This window comes from Gadus chalcogrammus, chromosome 17 (genome assembly GCF_026213295.1).
Source record: "Gadus chalcogrammus isolate NIFS_2021 chromosome 17, NIFS_Gcha_1.0, whole genome shotgun sequence".
NCBI classification, from domain to species: Eukaryota; Metazoa; Chordata; class Actinopteri; order Gadiformes; family Gadidae; genus Gadus; species Gadus chalcogrammus.
Window position 1 is genome coordinate 14,349,140 of NC_079428.1, and position 23,951 is coordinate 14,373,090.

A 23,951-nucleotide genomic window follows, 5' to 3' on the forward strand; every position below is an offset into this window, starting at 1 on the left:
GTCTCCAGCCAGATTGATTTGGAACCACATTGAACCACATTAGAATCACTCTGGACAATAATGAGGTTAACAACTAGCAGAGAGCATTTTGTTTCAGATAAAGTAATGCTTACACCTATAAGTACAGATATACCATCAATTAGTTTTAAAACCCTACATGGTGCAAGTCAATATTCTTTTAATGATGCTGAATGTTTATCAAATCTTCCGATTGCGCTGCGCGGTGTTGCGCAGACCCCTCCCTCTCCATGGATCACAGGAGGGTAGCGTGATGATTTCAAGTTCACAAATGGTTCGTAAACTTGAGACCGCCCAGTTTTACCGAAAACATTGCAGATACAGAGCATGCTCCCAGAACAATAACAGAATGCTGCAGCTTTCTAAATAACTTATTTTATCAAGCAACATTGTTTACACCCATTTTAACTATAAAATGAAATTTAAATAGTCGAAAGAAATGCTTTCACCTTTAGCCAGAAGAGGCTTTAAACATCCCAATAGTATATAAGGATACGATGAATAGAGAAATGGCCAAAGTAAAAACCGGGCAGACATGTGGTATTCGAGTTAAAATAACTAACACTGTTACGTTGACATAAGAGGAAAATAAAAATGTCCAATTCGAAAACAAACAAACCTGTAACAATCAAGGCAATTGCATTAATACTATTAAAACTTGTGTCCTTAATACCTACTCTGACGAGGAGTGTTGCTATGCAAATACACAAACCAGAGCTATCCTAGTCTGGAAAGTTCCTGCTCTTTTTTAAAACACCAACAATAATAATAATAATCATAACTCTCACACAGAAAAACCAACTTCTATTTTGCACCGAAGCCACATTTTCTAAAGATGAAGCTGTTGTCATTTGGGTTCAGTGTGATCAGGTTACTTGATTATTAAAGTTGACTGTTCCTCAAGATTTCAGTTGAACGTACAGCTCATTGGGGTTCAATGAATTGGCCCGGTGCCAGGCCAGAGTAAACATTGGTGCACCATTGTCGACGTCGCAGGCCTAATCTAATATAGACGACATTGTAATATTAACGACCACGTTGACACACTGGTAAAAATTGGCCCATGGTAAAAAAAGAAAGTATTTTTCTTATTTTGGATTTCAATTTACCGAACGAACACACACACACACACACACACAGCAGACTGATTACATTGTGCTTTAATATATGGAGGGGTTGAGGGCATCCACAGATACACACAATCAAGGCAGTTCTCAGTGGCGGAGGAGGGGGAGGGGGTCGGGACAAGCAAGTAATGGAGTTAGCGTCCTTCTGTTTCAGTAGATTCTGGTCGAAATCACTGGTGAACAATTTTGGTCTTTGAACCAAATCCTAATGTTTCCCTTGGTATTTTCTCAAGATTAGCTGCAGTTGGGCGGGAGCAAACCCCGGATGAGCTCAATTAAGCGCAACAGGAGAGTAGGTAGGGACTACATGCCGGTTTGTTATTGAGAAAAAAAAGTGCATAGAAAATAAGACAATGAAGTGCAACTTGGCACCAGAGTTCTTTCCAGTGTGCTCGTTTAGGATGACACGCCCCGACGCAGGATTAAAGGGGAGGGGCTGGTTCCCAAGGTACATTATGCATGATCATAGAGACCTAGACGCAATAAGGCATCAGAAATGCTTTTTGCAACAACAGAAGCCCTTCAATTCTAAGCAAACTGATGGGCGCATCTGTATGAAACACGGTCAGACGTCAGCATCGCATGCTACCAGCCTTCATTGGTAAACGTTTTTTGTAAGCTATCCGTCGCATGCTAAAGCGGTAGCCCTGTTTTAAATATTGTTGTTGTTGTTGTTGTTTTTTCCGGCACACAAGTGGCATAGACGGGATGTCTAAACATGCATGGTTTGAGTTTCGGTCTTCTGGTTTCGGGGCAGTTTTATAGGTTTGAAACCATCAAGGTCAGGGTCAATGGTTAAGTGATTTAGGAACAGCGGTATCAGGGGTTGGTTAAGAGTACAATAGTTTGTAGTCTTCATGCTTTTGGGGGTGTCATGGATCAGTAGCTAATGAGCAGGTATAGAAGGAAAGCTGTGCCAATATGTAAGCCCCTAATGAACACATACACAAGCACACATTCATTTGTCAATTAACATTCACGTGTACATGGCCACACACTCACGCACACACACATAAACTCGCACACTCACACACACACGCATGCACACACGTAATAAAGTGACTAGTAGTAGCAATGCACCCCCCAAAAAAACACACTCCCTATCTCTCCCTTCTGTGCGTCTTGGAGAATAAATGAGCAAACAGTAGAAGAAACAAACGCACACAAAAAACGACAACAAACCCAACGAACGAGACCTGCGTCTGAATGACGTTGCATTGCTCAAGGGCCTTGGCGGGGTTGAAGGGTTAGGCTTCCGCATGAGCAGCCACGGAGGGGGGGGGGGGGGAGAGAGGAGGAGGTCATGATGTCGAGTCGGGCTGGGTACGGGTTGAGGGGGGGGTGGGTCCGAGGTCGTGATGGACGCAGACCCCTAGGAGGGGGGCTTGCTGTAGCCATAGAGTCCGACGGGGATGTACTTGACGTGGGTGGGCCACTGTGCGGCCAGCTGGAAGAACTTGACGTCGTTCCACTCCACGCCGTCGATGGATACTGGGGAGGACGCGAAAGAGGAAGAGCTTGATGAATCTGGCTACAGTTCAACAAACTCACTATAAGTATGGCCATAGTTAAGGATATATTTTTACATTTCTATGCTTTATTATGGAGTGAGATAGAGAGGACGGTATGGAAGAGGGAGGAGAAGGACCTTCAGCAAATGACAACCGGCAGGATTCTAACCCGGGTCACTGCTATCAGGACTGAGCCTACATGGTACGCGCTCTACACGGTAAGCCACCGGGGCGCCTCAAATATGGCTGTATTTAGCGTCACGTATGCACAAATAGAAGTACCCCATCTGATAGGATAGTTAAGGTTAAAGGACACCTAGAAACAAAGCATCCATCTGGTATAATAGGGGACGGTAACTTTGTTAGAGTAGAAGAAAAATAACTACAAAGATGGCCACTGCATGTTAGAGCGTGGGTCCGGGTTACCTTTCAGGATGGTCTGCTGCTGCTTGGCGGAACAGATGAGCCGGCTGATGCCCTCGATCATCTGGCTCTTGGAATCCAGGTCCTTCTCCTTGGGCTTCTTCCCCAGGAAGATGGTAGGCACTGCAGGACAACACAGAGGGAGGACCAGTCAAACTCAACCTAACAGTTACAGCACAGCAATTGCACTCGAACGAACGATAAATAATACTATTTTGAATTCAACAGCAATAGAAACCGAGAGAAAGACAAATGCTATGGAGGATTCAATTACACACATTTTAATTTCATCCAGCATGTGACCAATGAGATCCAACCACGCACTGCAGACAGTAACGGGCTAGACCAATCAGAGGAGAGGGCTGCTCCGGGGGGGGCGGGCTGTACCTGTTTGCGGGTCTTGTTGGCGCACTCCTCCAGTGTCTCGGCTGCCTCATGCTTGCCCTGGCGGCGGTACAGCGAGCCCAGGCTCTTCAGGGTGGTGTTGACTGTAGGGCTAGGACCAGGGAATGCATACAATACATTGAAAATAGCAACGCAAGAAAAGACATCGAAAAGGTTATTGTTCAATTAAATTGTATTTGTATAGCCCTTAATCAGTCTCAAAGGGCATAACAGGCCATATATTTATGTCATCGCCCTGAACCAAACCCCAAAAGGGCAAGAAAAAACTCCCTTAATCAGCAAGGAAGAAATCTTGAGTTCACTTTTGTAGTGTACTTTTGCATGCATTTCACGTACTAAAACTAGATTATTTTGTGTTTTCGTGTTTCGAGGTAGAGGTCTTCACTGGTCTCCCTGAACCCTAGGTTACCAAGGTTACCACGTTTTATCACGGTAAATTGGGTCTCGGTCGGTCTCGGATCCGTTTATCATTAAGTGCCACACCCGAGTGGTTCCGAGCTGACCCCCTGATCAGGGCTGATCACCAGGGGACGGCATGGAAGTGCTGTGCCACTCGCTTATCGGGGAAAAAACCATGAGCAAAGTAAGGAGAAAACCGTGGCGGCGAGCTGAGTCAGAGCGGAGGAAGTGCGCGCCGGGAAGCAGGACGTTCAGTGGGCTATTAGTGTGTGGACGGTTCGGGTTTGACTCATACAAGAACGGCGCATTGCATCTCCGTTTGTCTACTTTTTACTTTTGTCTTTTGTAAATTTTCACAGTATTACTCTGTAAAGCACTCGATAATCAAACACTGTATTGTCAGCAATATGAACCATATTATCCCCATTATGGTCGTGTCCTCACCTGTCCACCTTGCAGGCCTTGTACCAGCCTCCATACTCCACAGCGGGGCCGCAGTCCTTACGCTTTCCCTGGGAGAGCAAAACCATATTCAAACAATTATGTTGAGTTTGAAAAGATGCATTTATTCAGCATTTCTCTCCAAGAAATCGTTGTAACTGAGAACTTGAATATGTATCCAGCCACTAAAAAAATAATAATAAAAAAAAAGATTGATTAATCGCCCAGCCCTATTGTCATCAACTAGTGATGAGGGGGGGGGGGGGGGGGGGGGGGGGGACAGTAAGACCAACCTTGCTCTCCTCCCGCTCCTCTGCATGCATCCAGATGGGCTTGTTGTCGTCTGCGGAGAGAGGGAGGGGACGGGGAGAGACGTGTAAGAAAGGGCAGCCGGCAGGGAGGCCATCATCCATCACAGCCCTCAGCCAAGAGGCGTGAGGGCGGGGCGAGTCACGGAGCGTCGCCGTGGAAACGGCCGCGCATGCGGTTCCGTTGCGCGCCCAACAACACACACACGGATCGGGTTTCCCATACACTGCCTGGCTGTGAGCTATAGCATAGCGCTCTCTCTGCATCGCTACTGGGGTTTTGTACATTTATGGTGTATATGACCAGGAGGAGGTTCTGGATTCACCAAAGGCTCGGTCTAAATGGGGCCTTCATAGAATAAGATCTATGTATAGCAGAGATGAAAGTGTCCCATTTAAAAATACATCAACAAATGAAAACGTTCAAATCCAACGCAGAAGCGTTTGGAAGTGAGTCTGTTTGCGCGTCTTGTCTTGTGACATTTTTGTCGAAGTGTGTGCACATGTGCAAGGTGTGCGAGTGTGTGTGTGAGGGTGTCACTATCAACGCCTCGCTACAGCACTCCAGTCCTATGCATGACCTCATTCCCAGGCCGTCTGATCTCCCGAAGGAGACCACAGCTCAAGGGAAGCAAGCAATCTTAAATTGCATTTCTGTCAGGATGCTTCCGCCGGATAATACTCTCGAGACTTGCAGACTATAGTCTGCATAAGTGCAGGGTGAGTTTTGAATTGGCTTAGCTTTGCAATGCCCAGTCCAAACGTGAACAGTGCTTGTGCACGTCGAATGGCACTGATTAATGCCCTGAGTAACCAAGGCAACGGATCGCCAGCTTGTACGCACGACAGGAGTGAATGCCTTGAATTCAAGGTAAACTGAAGCATTGAGCAATGTGTAAGATAGTAACGCCATCTCTGCAATCAGCAGTTGCAATTTATTGTATCTTTTAGAATCAAGACATTCTTTTCAGTCCCATTTAAAAAAAACAAAAACCTTTCAGTCCAAAAAATTCGGAGTCACATCTTTCTGCAAGCTCCTAAAATAAGTTTACGATGAGGATTTACGATGTCTGCCGTCAACAAATCGTTCTTTAACCGTCGGTTCACCAAATCAAAAAGTGTTGACTGTTGGGTTCTCAGAAAAGGAGCCTTGATGACGTCATGGAGGCGCTGATGTGTACGTACTGTTAACAGAGCCGAACTCCTTCTCGTGCGCGCGGGTCAGGATCTCCTTGTAGAGGGCCTCAGCGTCCTTGTACTTGCCCTGCTTCAGGTAGCAGGTGGCCTGGGGGGGCAGAGAGTCAGAGGGGAACGGGCTCAGGGCCGACACACCTTTGTGGTGGGCCTACGAGTTTGTTGATTTGATAGTTTTTGGACAACAAACATGGAGGCAGATAGTGTACAATTTGTAATTTTTTTAAATTTGCCTTTGTTTATTTTAATTGTCTATTTTATTTCAAGACAATGTTTCTATGTGAAGCATTTTGAGTCTGCCTCGTGTATGAAAAGTTCTTTATAAATAAAGTTAACAATAACTAAGGAATTAGAAAACATGTTTTGCAAATTATGTGGAATTTGAATTGGTAGTTGAATGAGGTTTACAATCGTGTCTAAATTCTCCTTAAAAACCCGTGTTAACAAGAATCTGAGTGCACAACGCAGAACCAGCGGGCAGACCGACCAGGTTGTTCTTGGTCTTGGCCACGTTGGGGTCGTCGGCGCCCAGCTTGGACTGGTAGATCTCCAGGGCCCGCTGGTAGTAGTACTCCACCTCCTCGTACTTGCCCTGGTTCTGGCAGAGCAGCGCCAGGTTGTTGAGCTGCTTGGCCACGTCCGGGTGATACTTCCCCAGGACCTGCACATAATAATGGATGTAGCAGTTACAAAAAAACACACGCTATTTTGGGCCGTTGGCTACAACGACTGAGCAGGTTCAAGCTCTGGTGTGCCGTGTGTATGTGTTTGTGTGTTAGTACATAGCGGAAGCCCCCCACAATAACCCAGCTCAACGTCATCAACGAATACGATGGACAGCTGTAAGAAAGAAAGAAAGAAAGAAAGAAAGAAAGAAAGAAAGAAAGAAAGAGAGAGAGAGAACTATCATGGAGACCATATCGAGCAGAAATATAAGAAACTAACGTCTAGGGGATTTGCACCAGATAATCTATCTATTGACATTCTTGTGGTATTCTTGGGTCACGTCCTGGTAGTGCTTTCATGGTACCGGAGGGGGGGAGAGTGACACAAACTGCATTGTGGTTATTTTTGTGAGTGAGTGTCAGACTTCCTGTATTTATAAATGTGTGTGTGTGTGTGTGTGTCAAGTGTCGGCAGCTATTGCTGCGGTCATTTATTACGGGCGAGATATGAACATCTAGAGAATGGGATGTGTAGTATTTTATACTATTTTAATCTTTATCATCTTTTGAATAGCATTATCCTATTCAAAGCCTCAGTATCCTAATGTCCTGATTGACCACACCCGGGTGATGGGGGTGGGGTTATAGAAGCAGGTTTTCACTCTCCTTAGGGCACCTATTCGGTTGAGGCAGGCACTCTTATGCTTCACGCTTTCACATCGGCACTTTGCTTTATCTAATTCTTTCCCCACAAATCCTTGCAGGTAAACCAACTATCCCTGGTCATTTGTTTCGCCTTGTTTTGTATCATTTCAAATAAATTATCTTTTGATTTAAAATGGAGTCCCTTCATTATGTGACGGTGTAGGAGTCCACGTTCCTCCCCCCGCAGCCCACCTTCTCTCTGATCTCCAAGGCCCTCTTGCACAGCGGCTCCGCCTCCTTGTATTTGCCCCTCTTGCGGTAGAGCACGGCCAGGTTGTTGAGGGTGGCGGCCACCGCCGGGTGGTCCCGGCCCAGGGTCTTCTCCCGGATGGCCAGGGCGTCATTCAGCAGGTGGGCCGCCTCCTTGTACTTGTTCTGGTCCCTGAGGGGGGGGGGGGGGAGAGAGAGGTGTGTAAGAGAGAAGTGTGAGAGAGAGAGAGAGGTGAGTGTGTGTGTGTGTGTATGGTGAGAGAGCGAGAGAGAGAGGTGAGTGTGTGTTAGAGAGAGAGAGGTGAGTGTGTGTTAGAGAGAGAGATGTGTGTGTGTGTGTGTGTGTGTGTGTGTGTGTGTGTGTGTGTGTGTGTGTGTGTGTGTGTGTGTGTGTGTGTGTGTGTGTGTGTGTGTGTGTGTGTGTGTGTGTGTGTGTGTGTGTGTGTGTGAGAGAGAGAGAGAGAGCATAGAAGGGGAGTTTCATAAGTTTTCGGTTTCAATATCGTCTTCTTAAGACGAGATAGTATTTGGACAATCACATCGATGTTACCTATTTATAATAAATAATCAATACACCAGTATTCACTCTTATTCACTATAATTTTAATCGATTCGTCAAATTTCCCATTTTTCATTCGGTCATACCCATATAATAATAGTAAAGTTACAACCTACATGAACTTCATGTACTAATCATAACAATGATAGTGAATGATAACATGTGGTCACATGGTGATCATAATACACAATAAGGTCTCACCTGTAGACCAGGGCCAGGATGTTGAGCATGGTGGCCACGTCGGGGTGGTCGTGGCCCGAGGTCTTCTCCAGGTCCTCCAGGGCCTGCTTGCAGAGCGGCACGGCCACCTCGTAGCGGCCCTGCGACGCGTACTGGATCACCAGGTTGTGGAGGGTCCGCAGGCGGGCTGGGATCTCATAGCCCCCCTGCTGGGCTGCCACCTCGCCGCTGGGCTGGGCTGGAGGGAGGGAGAGAGAGCGAAAGGGAGGGGGAGAGAGAGAAGGACCAGGGAGGGAAAAAGGGAGGGAGAGAGAGAGGGAGAAAGGGAGGGGGAGAGAGAAGGACAAGGGAGGGAGAGAGAGAGTGAGAAAGGGAGGGAGAGAGAGAGAGAGAAAGGAAGGGGGAGAGAGGGAGTCCAAATATTCAAATCAGAGTTTGCAGTGAGGCTAGGTATAGCCTTGGCTGGGCAGCAAGAGATTTTCATAAATAGGTTTGGCCCATCAAAGGAAACACGAGTCGATTATATAAGTAATTTAATCTTGTGCTCTCTTTGCTTGCCGAATCCAATCGGAAGTAAAAAAGGAAAAAACATCTTCTCTTCTGGGAAAAGCCTTCCGCGCAGATTTTCTGTCAACGTTTTCACATTGTTATTCACTGTATTATAGATCAAAGAGTGTTGACTGCTCCGTATTTTGATACACTTTCTATTACTGTTCAATCAATTAGCCGACACTTTAATCTAAAAGAGATTTAAGATTACTTCAGATAGATGACATTTAGGAGTATACCCGGTAAGGTCAGAAGGTAATTGTACCCATTGTATCTGGGTACAATGCGGTAATTTAACCCCCAGAACCTTCCAGCAGGGAATCAATCCAACGCCCTCGCCCCTATACAACCTTATGCAACCCATCCAGCCCCATCCAAACCAGCTCCCCTCCTCCCCTCAGACCCCACCCCTCGTACCTGGCCCCTGGTCCTCATCGTTGGGGAACAGATCATCCAGGTTATCCTTGGAGCCGTCCCCCCCCCCTCCTCCTCCTCCTCCCCCAGCCTGGCCCTTCTCGTCGGACGGGGAGGCCCCGGCGGCGGGGTCCTCGTCGTACTTCTTGATCTGGTTCATGAACTCCAGGTGCTTCTTCTCCTCCTCCAGCTGGGCCACGCTCTGCTCGCTGCGCTGGAGCTTGTGCTGCGTGTTGGCCAGCTCGTCGCGGAGCAACTGGTTCTCCTGGCATAGCCCGCGCACCTGGGCCCGCAGCTTCTGCTTCTCCGACTCCACGGCGCTGAGGTGGCCTGACAGGGCCAGGGCCAGTTTCGCTGCGATGATCACCTGGTTGGGGAAGGGAGGGGAGGGGAGAAGTGCACACACACACACACACACACTCCGCTTTGATTACCAATGCAGAAGTAGCTGATTATATATTTGCGTCAACGGCACATCTAAGGTTGGGTAATTATAACAGCGACGAAAATAGTGCTGAATAAATGGTGTGCATCCGTGTGTTGTTGCTACTCTACTCCTTTTGAATAAGCGACTATCTGGAACACATTTGAAATCTCGGAAGGTAATAAAAAGTGTATTCCCCTCACATGAACACAAGCTAGGCTACTGTTACTCTGCAAGTCAATGGAAGCGGCTAACGGAAAGCAAATGCTAACCCATTGTACTCCTCTTCTGGACGCACAATATTGAATTTCAAACAACTCGTCTGAATCCAGGTACGACGGACCAACGGCAATTTCACAGATACATTAGCGTATCCCTTTAAGACCAGGCCTTGACAACAATAACAATAACAAGCATTCCTGTGTTTGTATTACAATAGCCCAAATCCCAGGGAGGATTCAGAGCATAACCCAGGGGGATAGCCTTGCGGGCATTAGGAGTAAGCGCTGACACACTTTCATGGACAAAGAGCTACTTTAGATCACTTACTAACCACTCAAAACAAATCGATCCATCCACTCACCTGTGCCTCCCCGAGGCCCAACTCGATGGCCTCCATGCTCTTGCGCAGCAGGCCCGACCGCTCCTGGGCTACGGGTGGCTGCGTGCAGTCCAGCAGTGAGTTGAGGAGCTGGGCATGCTCCCCCCGCAGCGTCTCCAGGCCCTGGATGACCGCCTTGGTGTTGAGGACGATCTCGTCCTGACTAAGCCGCTCCAGGGCTTCGTCTCGTGGGTACACCATGGTCGACATCTCCCTAAATGTACACTTGACTGTTTGAGGAATAAAGGGGGAAGCTGTTAAAATAGCATAGGTACACTGGGTTTTCAACCTGAACGGTTCATGTAAACTAGTTGTTTCGGACTAACAATGTTGACACTAGTGTTTAAACTTGGATGAGTTCCAACTGATGGCGACATGCGCACATCAACTTCAAAAGGATCTTAGCATAATAACAATAATGAATGAAAGACAGCCGCTCTGCATACAACGTGACATTCCGATAGCAGTGCTCAGTGACAAGCACCTGTCCTGCACGCGCCTCCACACACACGCGCACACACGCGCTCTTCTCATCCTCATTCAGCCACCCTCCTCTCCATACCCCGCCCGGCCGCCCCCATCCATTCACTGCAATGCACCAACATGAACGTTTAAAGTCCCGACCTTAACAATGACATTTGTGAGGAAATCTTCATATCGATTTCAGAAAATGACCAATCAACAAATCACCAGCTCTTATTTTAAAGTAGGTCACCCCGACAGAGTTGCCATCCGTGTTATTCAATCAGTCAGAGGCGAGGATCGATCAAACCCAAGGTGACCGACAATATAGACCATCGCTCACTGTATCAATGAGGAGAGCTGGTTTTAAGACCAATTTAAAACGTTGATTAACCATCACTGTCAAAGCTATTAAGCCAAGTTTGGACCAAATGACTATCGGTGTTTGTAAACAGTACCTCTCGGGTCAGGCCCTTCCTAAGAACAAGCGGATACCAAAAGACAAGATGCAATTTTAACTATGCATCTCTACGTAGACTGATTAAAACAGTAGAAACACAGTCATACACAACAAGTCCCGGTGTTAAGTCTCCTAAAGGATCGCTCGTTGGTTTGGACTCCGGGTGAAGCCGCTTAGAGCTAGCAAGTGCACCGGGAACAAGTGCGCCTGTTCCCTTCCTGGTCCCGAACAAAGCGCTCTTGTTGTGGTGGCGCTCCGGAGCACCTTGCGCACACGTACCCGACCACCACCATCAACGGAGCTCAGTCGCGATCATCTACCATGTTTTCATCGTCCCCCCCCGCAAGATGGATCGTAAAACACGCCATATTAAAAAGGCCAACATGTGCGGATTTAGCCGATGTCATCATTTGTTTACCTTTTCCCTAATGCCCGCTATCCTAAACTTCGTTTCCCCAAAAACACGTTTCCCGGCAAAGTAAACACCGATACGATCTAACCGATAACTTACTCGCTTGAATGCAATGCAAATAACACCAACACGGTATGCAAGCCGGTTCATATTCAATGACATGCAGCGTTCTTACCTCGGATCGCTTGGCACCAGATGAGAGGCGGTAGCGGCTTTCCGTTAGCAATCCACCGATAACGCCTGAGACTCGCTTCCCTTCGGCTCTCTGCTACAGCGATGGTGCAACCCTTTAAAGACCGGCCATACTGAAATAGTTTGTTGTTTTGAGACAAGTGACCCTAACTGTATAATGTAAAGGTGCCGCTTGACAGCCGAGACCCCGAAGATGGCTGTTGAGTGAATTTCTCCCAGAATCCACAGCCAAGCCGAGTCGGTTGCGTCATCGTCATCATCATCATCCTCAGCAGCAGCGGCAGCCTTCTACCAAGGGCGGTGTGGTGAGGTGGTAGGAGGGGGAATAGGCAGCTATGTTGGTTGGCAGCTATGATGAGCCATATAATACAGTGCATCCGACAGCTGATGATGCAGAGGCCCATTTTACAGGTCAGGAGGATGTAGGCCCCTCCTGGATCTAGATTTAAATGTCGATACTACTCTAGCCTATTGGAATCAGTTAAGACTATATATATACGTGGCCTCTATAGTTAAATACTGTAAAGGTCATTGAGCATTCACTTTCGTCCAAAGCGACTTAAAAGTGAATTAAAGGTTGGGTATGGGATTTGCGAAACGCCAGCAGATTTTGAAAACACACAACTCAAATGGTCCTCCTCTCCTTCAACGCTGACTACGTCCACACCAGGAGCGACCAAAGCGCTCACAAAGTTTCGCTGCGAATATTTCTGTTCGCTTTGGTCGCTCATGACGTACAATTAAATTATGCAGACATTTAAAGGAGCCATGCTTTTAGTACAGACAGCCATATCAAAGAGTGAACTCTCCCATACACTTTGGCCATATTGCCGAGACGGTTTTGCTTGTTGGATAAAGTGCTTCGACAACAAGTAGGACAGTGATTCCCCCCAATATAAAAAACCTCCTGAAATGTAGGCTAATTACAACCGAGAACAAAAAACCCTGCGTGCTGTAGTAGGCTAGTTAAAATATGTTTCACTGATCTGCATCTGCAAATCATGATCTGCACTCATTCGTCGCACTCAAAACAAATAGACATTGGCGCACATGGCTAATTTGCATATGTGCACAGGACTGGTGGCTCCGCAAGGCAAATAATGGAACATATCTATCTATCTAGGCCTATCTGTCCATCTATCAACGCGTGTCTAGTTTTAATGTGATGTACTGTGTGTATGTCCAGTCAGACTTGTTCTGTGTGGTCTTGTAGGCTACTGTCCTGTGTGGGCCGAACCACCTAAATGGATTCCCGAGGATTTGTGTCGTTTGGTATTAATTAGGACTTGACTAGGCTATCTATCTATCTAGACTATTTAATTAACAATTATTCACCTCAGGCTCCGTGAATAGTGGTGAATAGAGGGATAAAAGACAAGAGATATATCCCTTGTCATTTATCCCCCGTCTTGTCGATTAGTTTGTTTATGTGACGATTTCAAAAACTTTTTTGGTTTTGTTTAAAGCATACACGCGATTGGTTGGTTAGATTGGTGGCATGGAGCGCAAATGAAAATGATTCCCGCTTAAATACGAACGTTCTAGATGTATAATTACTCCCGCTTATCATCACTTGGTATCCAAACCACTATGGCGTTTCGATCTCTGAACTGAAAAAGGGTTGGGTCGTACAACACCGGGTGCCCAGTTACAGCCGCGATTAAAACTTCAGCCAACATTTTGTTCAGTGAGTGAATAAAGGTAGGTAGGAACCAAAGTGCCTGCCGGTGTTCCCTGGGATCCACGCAAGCGAAGAGCGTCTACATTCCGATTGGCTGTCAGTGTTTGGCCGCTGAAGCGCGTCATAGTCATTTGCATAAAGTTTAAAAGTTTAACTTTTTTTTGACGCTCTGGTCGCTCAACTTTGGTCGCTTTGGTCGCGCAATCATGCACGAGCGAACACAGATGCGCGAGAGCGAGCCATTAGCTAGTTAGCTAGCTCCAGTAGCTACCGCAGGATAGCAACAAACAGAAGCTTGCTCTGGGTCACAGCTTTGAGTACGTGCACAAAGGTGTCACGCGCGGGAGAGGGGGAGTGCAGTACGACCGTTTGATTGACGTACTTACTGTCCAATGCCACTCGGTGGGTCTGGAAATCATTGGCTGGAGTTTTTCGAGCCCTGCCCGTTCCACAAATGATTGACTTGTTTAATTTTCATGTCAGTACTTCTAACTCAGTGGCTGTAGTGGGTTATGATATGGATTTCAAGTCATTTTGCAAAAATTGCCAAAAAAGAGAATTCCATACCCAACCTTTAAGGCACATGGCATCTTCCTCAACTTCCACCGGAAATAGGGGTTTGAACACACAACCTCTTGGCTTGGAACATCCTGACCCACAACAAAGCTTGAAGTTGAACTAAAGAAAAAAAAATCACAAAGGAAGAACTAAAAATGATGATCTTTGTTTTTTATTAAAAAACAAACAAAACAATTAATAATTCCACCTTTCATTCCACATGTTTGATTGACAACTTAAATCATGAAAAAGCCGTACTACAAAACACATGAAGAAAACCAACTAGAATATAATATAACAAGAACTATTCAGATATGTACAGGCATTACAGTTTATTATTATTATTACTTATAGTCATTGAAGGCAAAATGCTGAAGACAGAGGAAAACAATGACGTGTGCAAAATACTTTCCAATTCCACAAGCTTAGAATTGTTTAAATGCACTCCACCTACACAGTTGGACAGACAACTGCTATGCATTTCTTTCCTTGAAATGTATAGAATTATGTGTGTTATAATAATAGTAGAGTGTGTGTGTGTGTGTGTGTGTGTGTGTGTGTGTGTGTGTGTGTGTGTGTGTGTGTGTGTGTGTGTGTGTGTGTGTGTGTGTGAGATAAGGAAAGATAAAGAGGGCTTTTAAAAAATATGTGGAGAAGGCTAAGCTTGTGGAATCCTGGGAGAAGACTTTGGAAGAAAGTGTATAAGTGTGTGTGTCACCGTGTGAGTGTGTGAGTGACAACGTATCCGAGGACAGTGGAGAGAGAGAGAGAAAAGGCCACTGTTAGATCAAATCGGCTTGAACATACACTTCTAAACCTAAGCAACGAGTAGTACGGACATCGGAAAAGCGAGGCAACGACCGACGTCACGGTTTCATTTCACGAACACGGAGTCAACACAGGTTACACGGGTAGAGGTAAACGGCGCACACGTCAACACACAGGAACTAACGTGAGATTTCCACACGCACACCCAAACACACATACAGCCAGTGGATCCTAAAGTTCGGTAATGGAAAAATAAAAAAATGCATCGTAAGTTTAAAAGAGAGACTCCGAATATATGAAGGGTTGGGACAAAGGTGGGGAATGATCTGGTCTCTCCTAACATTGACCCGGTGAACACCAGTCACTTCAGGCGGTTGATTTTGCGAGTATTCACCCCCTTAAAATGCTCACAAATCATAGGTACGTCACACACACATAACCGTTAGTCATCTTGGGTGACATAACATCATGTATAAACTTGGCATGGTGAGGTGTATGAGACACATCTCCACATCCATCGGCTGTCTCCAGCCAGATTGATTTGGAACCACATTGAACCACATTAGAATCACATCTGGACAATAATGAGGTTAACAACTAGCAGAGAGCATTTTGTTTCAGATAAAGTAATGCTTACACCTATAAGTACAGATATACCATCAATTAGTTTTAAAACCCTACATGGTGCAAGTCAATATTCTTTTAATGATGCTGAATGTTTATCAAATCTTCCCGATTGCGCTGCGCGGTGTTGCGCAGACCCCTCCCTCTCCATGGATCACAGGAGGGTAGCGTGATGATTTCAAGTTCACAAATGGTTCGTAAACTTGAGACCGCCCAGTTTTACCGAAAACATTGCAGATACAGAGCATGCTCCCAGAACAATAACAGAATGCTGCAGCTTTCTAAATAACTTATTTTATCAAGCAACATTGTTTACACCCATTTTAACTATAAAATGAAATTTAAATAGTCGAAAGAAATGCTTTCACCTTTAGCCAGAAGAGGCTTTAAACATCCCAATAGTATATAAGGATACGATGAATAGAGAAATGGCCAAAGTAAAAACCGGGCAGACATGTGGTATTCGAGTTAAAATAACTAACACTGTTACGTTGACATAAGAGGAAAATAAAAATGTCCAATTCGAAAACGAATGAACAAACAAACCTGTAACAATCAAGGCAATTGCATTAATACTATTAAAACTTGTGTCCTTAATACCTACTCTGACGAGGAGTGTTGCTATGCAAATACACAAACCAGAGCTATCCTAGTCTGGAAAGTTCCTGCTCTTTTTTTAAAACACCAACAATAATAATAATAATCATAACTCTCACACAGAAAAACCAACTTCTATTTTGCACCGAAGCCACATTTTCTAAAGATGAAGCTGTTGTCATTTGGGTTCAGTGTGATCAGGTTACTTGATTATTAAAGTTGACTGTTCCTCAAGATTTCAGTTGAACGTACAGCTCATTGGGGTTCAATGAATTGGCCCGGTGCCAGGCCAGAGTAAACATTGGTGCACCATTGTCGACGTCGCAGGCCTAATCTAATATAGACGACATTGTAATATTAACGACCACGTTGACACACTGGTAAAAATTGGCCCATGGTAAAAAAAGAAAGTATTTTTCTTATTTTGGATTTCAATTTACCGAACACACACACACACACACACACACACACACACACACACACACACACACACACACACACACACACACACACACACACACACACACACACACACACACACACACACACACACACACACACACACATCACCATATAACAATCTACATTACGTATTGTGGATTTGGGTCAAAAGCACAATAAATAAAATCGGTCTTAAATGTATGTTCGTTTTTTTCAGACAGGATGGATCCTATGAAATTACGCAATGGCGGATAGTTTGCATCACTGGTACATTTTCACAGTAAAACATGAAGATCAGATTATGACCCGAGACCACGACGATTCACTATTAAAAATAGTTGAACTGGCTGTTGCAGCTCCTTTGGGGAGGGGAGGGGAGGGGAGGGCCAGCAGACTGATTACATTGTGCTTTAATATATGGAGGGGTTGAGGGCATCCACAGATACACACAATCAAGGCAGTTCTCAGTGGCGGAGGAGGGGGAGGGGGTCGGGACAAGCAAGTAATGGAGTTAGCGTCCTTCTGTTTCAGTAGATTCTGGTCGAAATCACTGGTGAACAATTTTGGTCTTTGAACCAAATCCTAATGTTTCCCTTGGTATTTTCTCAAGATTAGCTGCAGTTGGGCGGGAGCAAACCCCCGGATGAGCTCAATTAAGCGCAACAGGAGAGTAGGTAGGGACTACATGCCGGTTTGTTATTGAGAAAAAAAAGTGCATAGAAAATAAGACAATGAAGTGCAACTTGGCACCAGAGTTCTTTCCAGTGTGCTCGTTTAGGATGACACGCCCCGCCGCAGGATTAAAGGGGAGGGGCTGGTTCCCAAGGTACATTATGCATGATCATAGAGACCTAGACGCAATAAGGCATCAGAAATGCTTTTTGCAACAACGGAAGCCCTTCAATTCTAAGCAAACTGATGGGCGCATCTGTATGAAACACGGTCAGACGTCAGCATCGCATGCTACCAGCCTTCATTGGTAAACGTTTTTTGTAAGCTATCCGTCGCATGCTAAAGCGGTAGCCCTGTTTTAAATATTGTTGTTGTTGTTGTTGTTTTTCCGGCACACAAGTGGCATAGACGGGATGTCTAAACATGCATGGTTTGAGTTTCGGTCTTCTGGTTTCGGGGCAGTTTTATAGGTTTGAAACCATCAAGGTCAGGGTCAATGGTTAAGTGATTTAGGAACAGCGGTATCAGGGGTTGGTTAAGAGTACAATAGTTTGTAGTCTTCATGCTTTTGGGGGTGTCATGGATCAGTAGCTAATGAGCAGGTATAGAAGGAAAGCTGTGCCAATATGTAAGCCCCTAATGAACACATACACACGCACACATTCATTTGTCAATTAACATTCACGTGTACATGGCCACACACTCACGCACACACACATAAACTCGCACACTCACACACACACGCATGCACACACGTAATAAAGTGACTAGTAGTAGCAATGCACCCCCCCAAAAAAACACACTCCCTATCTCTCCCTTCTGTGCGTCTTGGAGAATAAATGAGCAAACAGTAGAAGAAACAAACGCACACAAAAAACGACAACAAACCCAACGAACGAGACCTGCGTCTGAATGACGTTGCATTGCTCAAGGGCCTTGGCGGGGTTGAAGGGTTAGGCTTCCGCATGAGCAGCCACGGAGGGGGGGGGGGGGAGAGGAGGAGGTCATGATGTCGAGTCGGGCTGGGTCCGGGTTGAGGGGGGGGTGGGTCCGAGGTCGTGATGGACGCAGACCCCTAGGAGGGGGGCTTGCTGTAGCCATAGAGTCCGACGGGGATGTACTTGACGTGGGTGGGCCACTGTGCGGCCAGCTGGAAGAACTTGACGTCGTTCCACTCCACGCCGTCGATGGATACTGGGGAGGACGCGAAAGAGGAAGAGCTTGATGAATCTGGCTACAGTTCAACAAACTCACTATAAGTATGGCCATAGTTAAGGATATATTTTTGCATTTCTATGCTTTATTATGGAGTGAGATAGAGAGGACGGTATGGAAGAGGGAGGAGAAGGACCTTCAGCAAATGACAACCGGCAGGATTCTAACCCGGGTCACTGCTATCAGGACTGAGCCTACATGGTACGCGCTCTACACGGTAAGCCACCGGGGCGCCTCAAATATGGCTGTATTTAGCGTCACGTATGCACAAATAGAAGTACCCCATCTGATAGGATAGTTAAGGTTAAAGGACACCTAGAAACAAAGCATCCATCTGGTATAATAGGGGACGGTAACTTTGTTAGAGTAGAAGAAAAATAACTACAAAGATGGCCGCTGCATGTTAGAGCGTGGGTCCGGGTTACCTTTCAGGATGGTCTGCTGCTGCTTGGCGGAACAGATGAGCCGGCTGATGCCCTCGATCATCTGGCTCTTGGAATCCAGGTCCTTCTCCTTGGGCTTCTTCCCCAGGAAGATGGTAGGCACTGCAGGACAACACAGAGGGAGGACCAGTCAAACTCAACCTAACAGTTACAGCACAGCAATTGCACTCGAACGAACGATAAATAATACTATTTTGAATTCAACAGCAATAGAAACCGAGAGAAAGACAAATGCTATGGAGGATTCAATTACACACATTTTAATTTCATCATAAGATATTTCACCACCAGCTCTGTCCCCCTTTTATTAATCCATAATGGTTTCTATCTACCCTTTTCACAGAGGCCTAATCATAGTACAAAGCTCAGTGCTGCATAAAAGCAGCCAGCCCATAACAAGTCTTATGCACGACACCTGCTCTAGCGGTTGCCCTTCATGCTGAATCTCAACACACTTTCTCAACCCTATTTGATCAAAACAGCGGTTATAATAAAGAACCACCCACCTTTCTTGTTCTTCTCCTTGGTGACCACCGTCATGGCCATGGTGCTGACGTGCGCCTGCGGCTCCACGCCGCCCCCTCCTGGCAGCCGGCTGACCTGCAGGGCTCGGAAGGCGCTCTTCAGGGTGTTCTTGCAGCCCGTGTCGCGCCGCTCCCCCTCCCGCCGCTTCTCCGCCAGCGAGGCCAGCCAGTAGTCCACCTGCAGCCCGATGGCATCCACGCCGTGGGACATGCTGGGGCTTCTGGGGGACACAGGAAGTGGTTGTGGGGGGGGGGGGGGGGGGATGGGGGGGGATTGGGGGTTGTGGTTTGAACCTAGGCTCTGTTCGGATTTGTCCGCTCGTGCCTAATATAACTGCACAAATGAATGGTCAATCGACTGCATTTATATTTTGTTTTTATCCAAAGTGCTTCACAATATTGCTTGACATTCGACTATTAATGCACACATTCACACACCAATGGCGGAGTCAGCCACGCAAGGCGACAGCCAGCTCGTCGAGAGCAGTTAGGGTTAGGTGCCTTGCTCAGGGACACCTCGACACTCGAACCTTGCGGTTACCAGCCAACCCGCTCTACCTCCTGAACTACTGCCTTTGTATCCATAATACAACTTGATTGAAGTGTAGAACTGACCGTGCTATCTCCTGTGATGCACTACATGGTGTTGTGGGCCGAGATCCGACTTGTGCCAGCCTGCTCAGGCAACGACATGCGTCACACAGACGGATGTTAGGCGTTTAATTAGCGTCCGAATTCCCCCGACACTCGTCACCTAGTGAGCCAGTTCCACAACAAGCCTACGATAGTTGTGGGAGCGAAGGGTACGAAATGTACATCTTGTACCGCAGCTTCCGTTGCTGCACATGGAGCAGTTTGGCCAACTAAACATTATGAAATCAAGCTAATTAGGGGCGCGTTCCATTTTTCTTCAGCCAATGCACCAGTAAAGACAAACAGCTGCTACTAACCAACATCCAGCCCATGTTGCTGCTTCAACACACCTTAACGAGCTACACCAGTGCGTTAAGGGCGTGGCTTCAACGAGAAACAACCGGCCCTTAACCACCAAGCTACCCCCCGATAAATAAATAAACAATAGTCTCACCCCTGCACCGTCAGCACGGACCCCATGGAGGGGGAGGAGGGGGGAGTTGCCGCCTCCTTGATGGCCCCGGAGGGGGAGGTGTTGGTGGGGGGGGAGGTGGAGGGGACGGCCAGGCTCACGGCCACGCCCTCCTCAGCGTCGCCTGGACGGACACCGAGACGTGGGTCAGAAAACGTGTTCACACTCGCAGTCCCCAGTTTCCCCTTGAACTCGCAATGCAGTTTGCTTTTCATTAAAAGGTGACATATTATACCACCAGGTGTGAGTGTGATTAGCCGCTACAAGCCGTTTGGAAAATATGCCTCTTCTAACATCACAAGGGGGCGGGTCCACATAGATGTGTGTTGGATAGATCTGTCTACCTGTAGCAAACGTTCCTCAACTACCCATTATACATCTAGGAGGACACACCCACTTGTGATGTCAGAAGAGGCAGATTAACTGAACGGCTTATAATGGTTCACCACACTCACACCTGGTGGCATAATATGTCCCCATTAATCATTGCAAACACACTTACCTATCGGAGAGGGGCCGGACTCGATGAGGCCCACTTTCACCACCTGTGATCCATTAAATAGATGTGTTATATTGCCACGGATCGACACAGTGCTTGAATGGCTATTTTTTAAAGTAAATAAATACGAAGGCCGATGCACTTACCCCGATGAAAGGAATAAACTTCTGGTAGGAGTCCTCATCACGCCTGCGAGGGAAGAGAACGCAACCGCTCATCATTATTATGAATAGGCTTTAATCATAATCAATAATAAGTATTTTATTGAGTTTTTCATACACCACTATTACTTTGCGGTCAACATCGTTGTTATGCTAATTAAGTATTATACTAATTAAGATCCACCATTACAATTGATAATAATACTCTCGAAACAATGCATATAAGCACAACATATGGGCTATTATCCCATTCTAATGGATGGGGTAGAAGGGACATTTTTATGGTACACAAGAACAGAGCACGTGCCGACATTGGTTCCAGCGCGGTTTCCTGTTTGTACTGGCTTGCAACATTTCTCACAGAGAGAGCGTCTCACATTATCTGGTGCATGACATTCTGTGTGTGTGTTTGTGAAATGTGTGTGTTTGTACGTGCACACTCACGTCCTGTGTTTGCAGGTGAGCATGGCCTCCGCGATAGGAAGCTGGTGAGTCACCGTGGCTCCACCCACGTACTGGGCAATCCTCCCCGCGACGTCCAGCTGGTCTGCACACACACACACAACAGAGTCAACACCCTCTCTGTCTTCATATATACCGCATGTCCCTCTATCATCCATCCAGCTGGTCTGCACACACACACACCAGAGTCAACCCCCTCTCTGGCTTCATATATACCGCATGTCCCTCTATCATCCATCCAGCTGGTCGGCACACACACACACACACACACACACACACACACACACACACACACACACACACACACACACACACACACACACACACACACACACACACACACACACACACACACACACACACACACACACACACACACACACCCCTCTCTCTCTTCATATATACTGCATGTCTCTCTATCCTTCCCGTAGCATCCATCTGACACACACACACACACCTTGCTCTCTTCATATATACTATGTCTCTCTATACAGCTGGTCTGCAGACCCACACACACACACAGTCACCCACCAATGATATACGGCTTTATCGTTATATTTGGGTTCATGTTGGCAGCCATTGTTGAAATAAATTCAGTGCATTTACAACTTGTAAACGGTTTGTACAGACGTAAATTGCAAACGTATAAAAATGCTTGGCATGATGAATAACTTATTTTTGCATCCATTTGCATTAAAATAAGACCTTCCTTAACGACTTGGTTACTTCCGGTCCATAATTAGTGATACAAGCGACCCCTGTGTGTGTCCTACGATGGCCCCCTGATCCAGGGCCTCTCTCTGGGGTACCTGAGGGAGGAGGGGGCTCAGATCGGTTGAACATCTCCCGCCACGCCGTGTCCAGGAAGGCCGCGTTGTAGCGGTTGTCGAGGGCGCCCAGGTGCTTGGCGACGGGGTGGGAACCTGTTGAGGAGGCGGGGGGTGGAGATCGAAGGTGGGAGGGAGGAAGGGAGGGAGGGAGGGAGGGTGGGAAGAAAGGAGAGAAAAGGAACAAAAAATTAAAAAAGGAGGAAAGGGCATTTAAAAGGAGGCCAGCAAAGTGAGGAATAAATAATAAAATGGAGAAAGTATGGACAAAAAAATTGACAAAATATAAGGAGGAATGAAAGAAAAGAAAAGGACAAAGAAAGGAAGAGCCTCTCTTACCCAGCGGCACCACCAGGAACTTCATGTGGCTGAGCCAGTCGGACGTCTTGTTGGCCAGCTGGGTGACAAAGAACTGCAGGATGGCGCCCAGGTAACTCTGGCTGCCCACCGCCGCCACCTTCACCGCCCGCGGCATGGACGAGTTACAGTTACAACTGGAGGGGAGAGAGGACGAGTTACAGTCACAACTGGAGGGGAGAGAGGACGAGTTACAGTCACAACTGGAGGGGAGAGAGGACGAGTTACAGTCACAACTGGAGGGGAGAGAGGACGAGTTACAGTCACAACTGGAGTGGAGAGAGGACGAGTTACAGTCACAACTGGAGGGGAGAGAGGACGAGTTACAGTCACAACTGGAGGGGAGAGAGGACGAGTTACAGTCACAACTGGAGGAGAGAGAGGACGAGTTACAGTCACAACTGGAGGGGAGAGAGGACGAGTTACAGTCACAACTGGAGGGGAGAGAGGACGAGTTACAGTCACAACTGGAGGGGAGAGAGGACGAGTTACAACTGGAGGGGAGAGAGGACGAGTTACAACTGGAGGGGAGAGAGGAAAGGGGAGAGGAGGGAGAAGAGACGAGAGTAGAGGCGGAGAGGGGAGGCAAGAGAGAGATGTCAAAACATTTGGACTGAAACCAGATGGAGGAGTGGCGGTGATTGGTGGAGAATTAACGCTGGGGGGGGTTGGGGAAGAGAGAGAGCGAGAGCGAGAGAGACTCACAACTTCTGGATGCGCGTGAGCAGCGCGGAGAGGACCGCCTGGATCTCTGCCGCCGAACACGTGCAGACCACCGGCTGCCTGCCGATCTGGAGCTGCTCGGCCACGTACTGCAGGGCACACACACACACACACACACACACACACACACACACACACCACAGTCAGGAGGCTGACTTCTAATTCGATAGAGAACCTATGTACGCTAGTGTTTATAATGAAGCCATTAGTATTGTGTAACCAAAGGCTCTTGGTTGAGTTCATTTCCCCTGGGACGACCCTGTTTAGAAAACCTCACGCAAAACATGCTGGAGGGTTGTCAAATACAAGCCACTGAAGAGTGTAGGGGAACAGACGCACACAGCTGTTTAACACTGGAACACACACAGACACACTACCTGTCCCTGCCAGTCCGTCCCGTTGACCAGGATCAGTGTTTCTGGGAGGGCCGAGTCCGAGGACAGGATCTGGTTCAGCTGGTCGTACACCGCCTTCCTCAGAACCGGCGCGGTCTGCCCCAGCTCGGGGGACCTCTCAGAGTCTGTGCTGTTGGTCCTCTCGCTGAGCGGCTTGGACAGCTGCCTCTCCTTCATGGGCGTGGCCCCGCGCTTCTGCCTGGGGGTGTGGCTTCCATCCAGCCTGAGATGAGGAAGGCG

At 47.1% G+C, this 23,951-nt stretch overlaps 2 protein-coding genes across 6 annotated transcripts in view; both read right to left on the bottom strand.

Moving 5' to 3' along the window:
- Positions 1–1,420: 1,420 nt before the first annotated feature.
- On the bottom strand, positions 1,421–12,012 carry LOC130370257 (kinesin light chain 1-like). Of its 2 annotated transcripts, none has more exons than XM_056575965.1 (12): positions 11,643–12,012; positions 10,116–10,363; positions 9,112–9,475; positions 8,167–8,383; positions 7,389–7,578; positions 6,314–6,487; positions 5,818–5,917; positions 4,618–4,667; positions 4,328–4,395; positions 3,467–3,575; positions 3,083–3,202; positions 1,421–2,636 (listed from the first exon to the last, which is right to left on the bottom strand). In XM_056575965.1, the coding sequence occupies exons 2-11, from the start codon at positions 10,341–10,343 to the stop codon at positions 3,140–3,142; spliced, it is 1,563 nt and encodes a 520-aa protein (XP_056431940.1). In that variant the 5' UTR covers positions 10,344–10,363; positions 11,643–12,012; the 3' UTR covers positions 1,421–2,636; positions 3,083–3,139. The 2 variants fall into 2 exon arrangements, with proteins under 2 accessions (XP_056431940.1, XP_056431941.1); XM_056575966.1 differs by lacking the exon at positions 11,643–12,012 and adding an exon at positions 11,054–11,167.
- A 2,426-nt stretch (positions 12,013–14,438) lies between these two features.
- LOC130369787 (phosphofurin acidic cluster sorting protein 1-like) overlaps positions 14,439–23,951 on the bottom strand; it is a 39,314-nt gene continuing 29,801 nt past the window's right edge. For all 4 annotated transcript variants that reach the window (XM_056575347.1, XM_056575345.1, XM_056575346.1 and 1 more), the window contains exons 13-23: positions 23,694–23,934; positions 23,299–23,405; positions 22,576–22,730; positions 22,219–22,332; positions 21,392–21,494; positions 20,933–20,975; positions 20,790–20,832; positions 20,270–20,411; positions 19,165–19,403; positions 18,641–18,760; positions 14,439–18,194 (exon numbers count right to left, since the gene is read on the bottom strand). In XM_056575347.1, coding sequence (XP_056431322.1) covers positions 18,076–18,194; positions 18,641–18,760; positions 19,165–19,403; positions 20,270–20,411; positions 20,790–20,832; positions 20,933–20,975; positions 21,392–21,494; positions 22,219–22,332; positions 22,576–22,730; positions 23,299–23,405; positions 23,694–23,934 — 1,426 coding nt within the window. In that variant the 3' untranslated portion in view covers positions 14,439–18,075. The remainder of the gene's footprint in view (positions 18,195–18,640; positions 18,761–19,164; positions 19,404–20,269; positions 20,412–20,789; positions 20,833–20,932; positions 20,976–21,391; positions 21,495–22,218; positions 22,333–22,575; positions 22,731–23,298; positions 23,406–23,693; positions 23,935–23,951) is intronic.

Coding starts and splice junctions, on each gene's coding strand:
- LOC130370257 (XM_056575965.1), bottom strand. CDS start 10,343: ATGTCGACCATGGTGTACCCACGAGACGAAGCCCTGGAGCGGCTTAGT. Junction 8,384..9,111: donor CGATGAGGACCAGGGGCCAG/GTACGAGGGGTG, acceptor CCCTCCCTCCAG/CCCAGCCCAGCGGCGAGGTG. Junction 5,918..6,313: donor CCAAGACCAAGAACAACCTG/GTCGGTCTGCCC, acceptor CTGCCCCCCCAG/GCCACCTGCTACCTGAAGCA.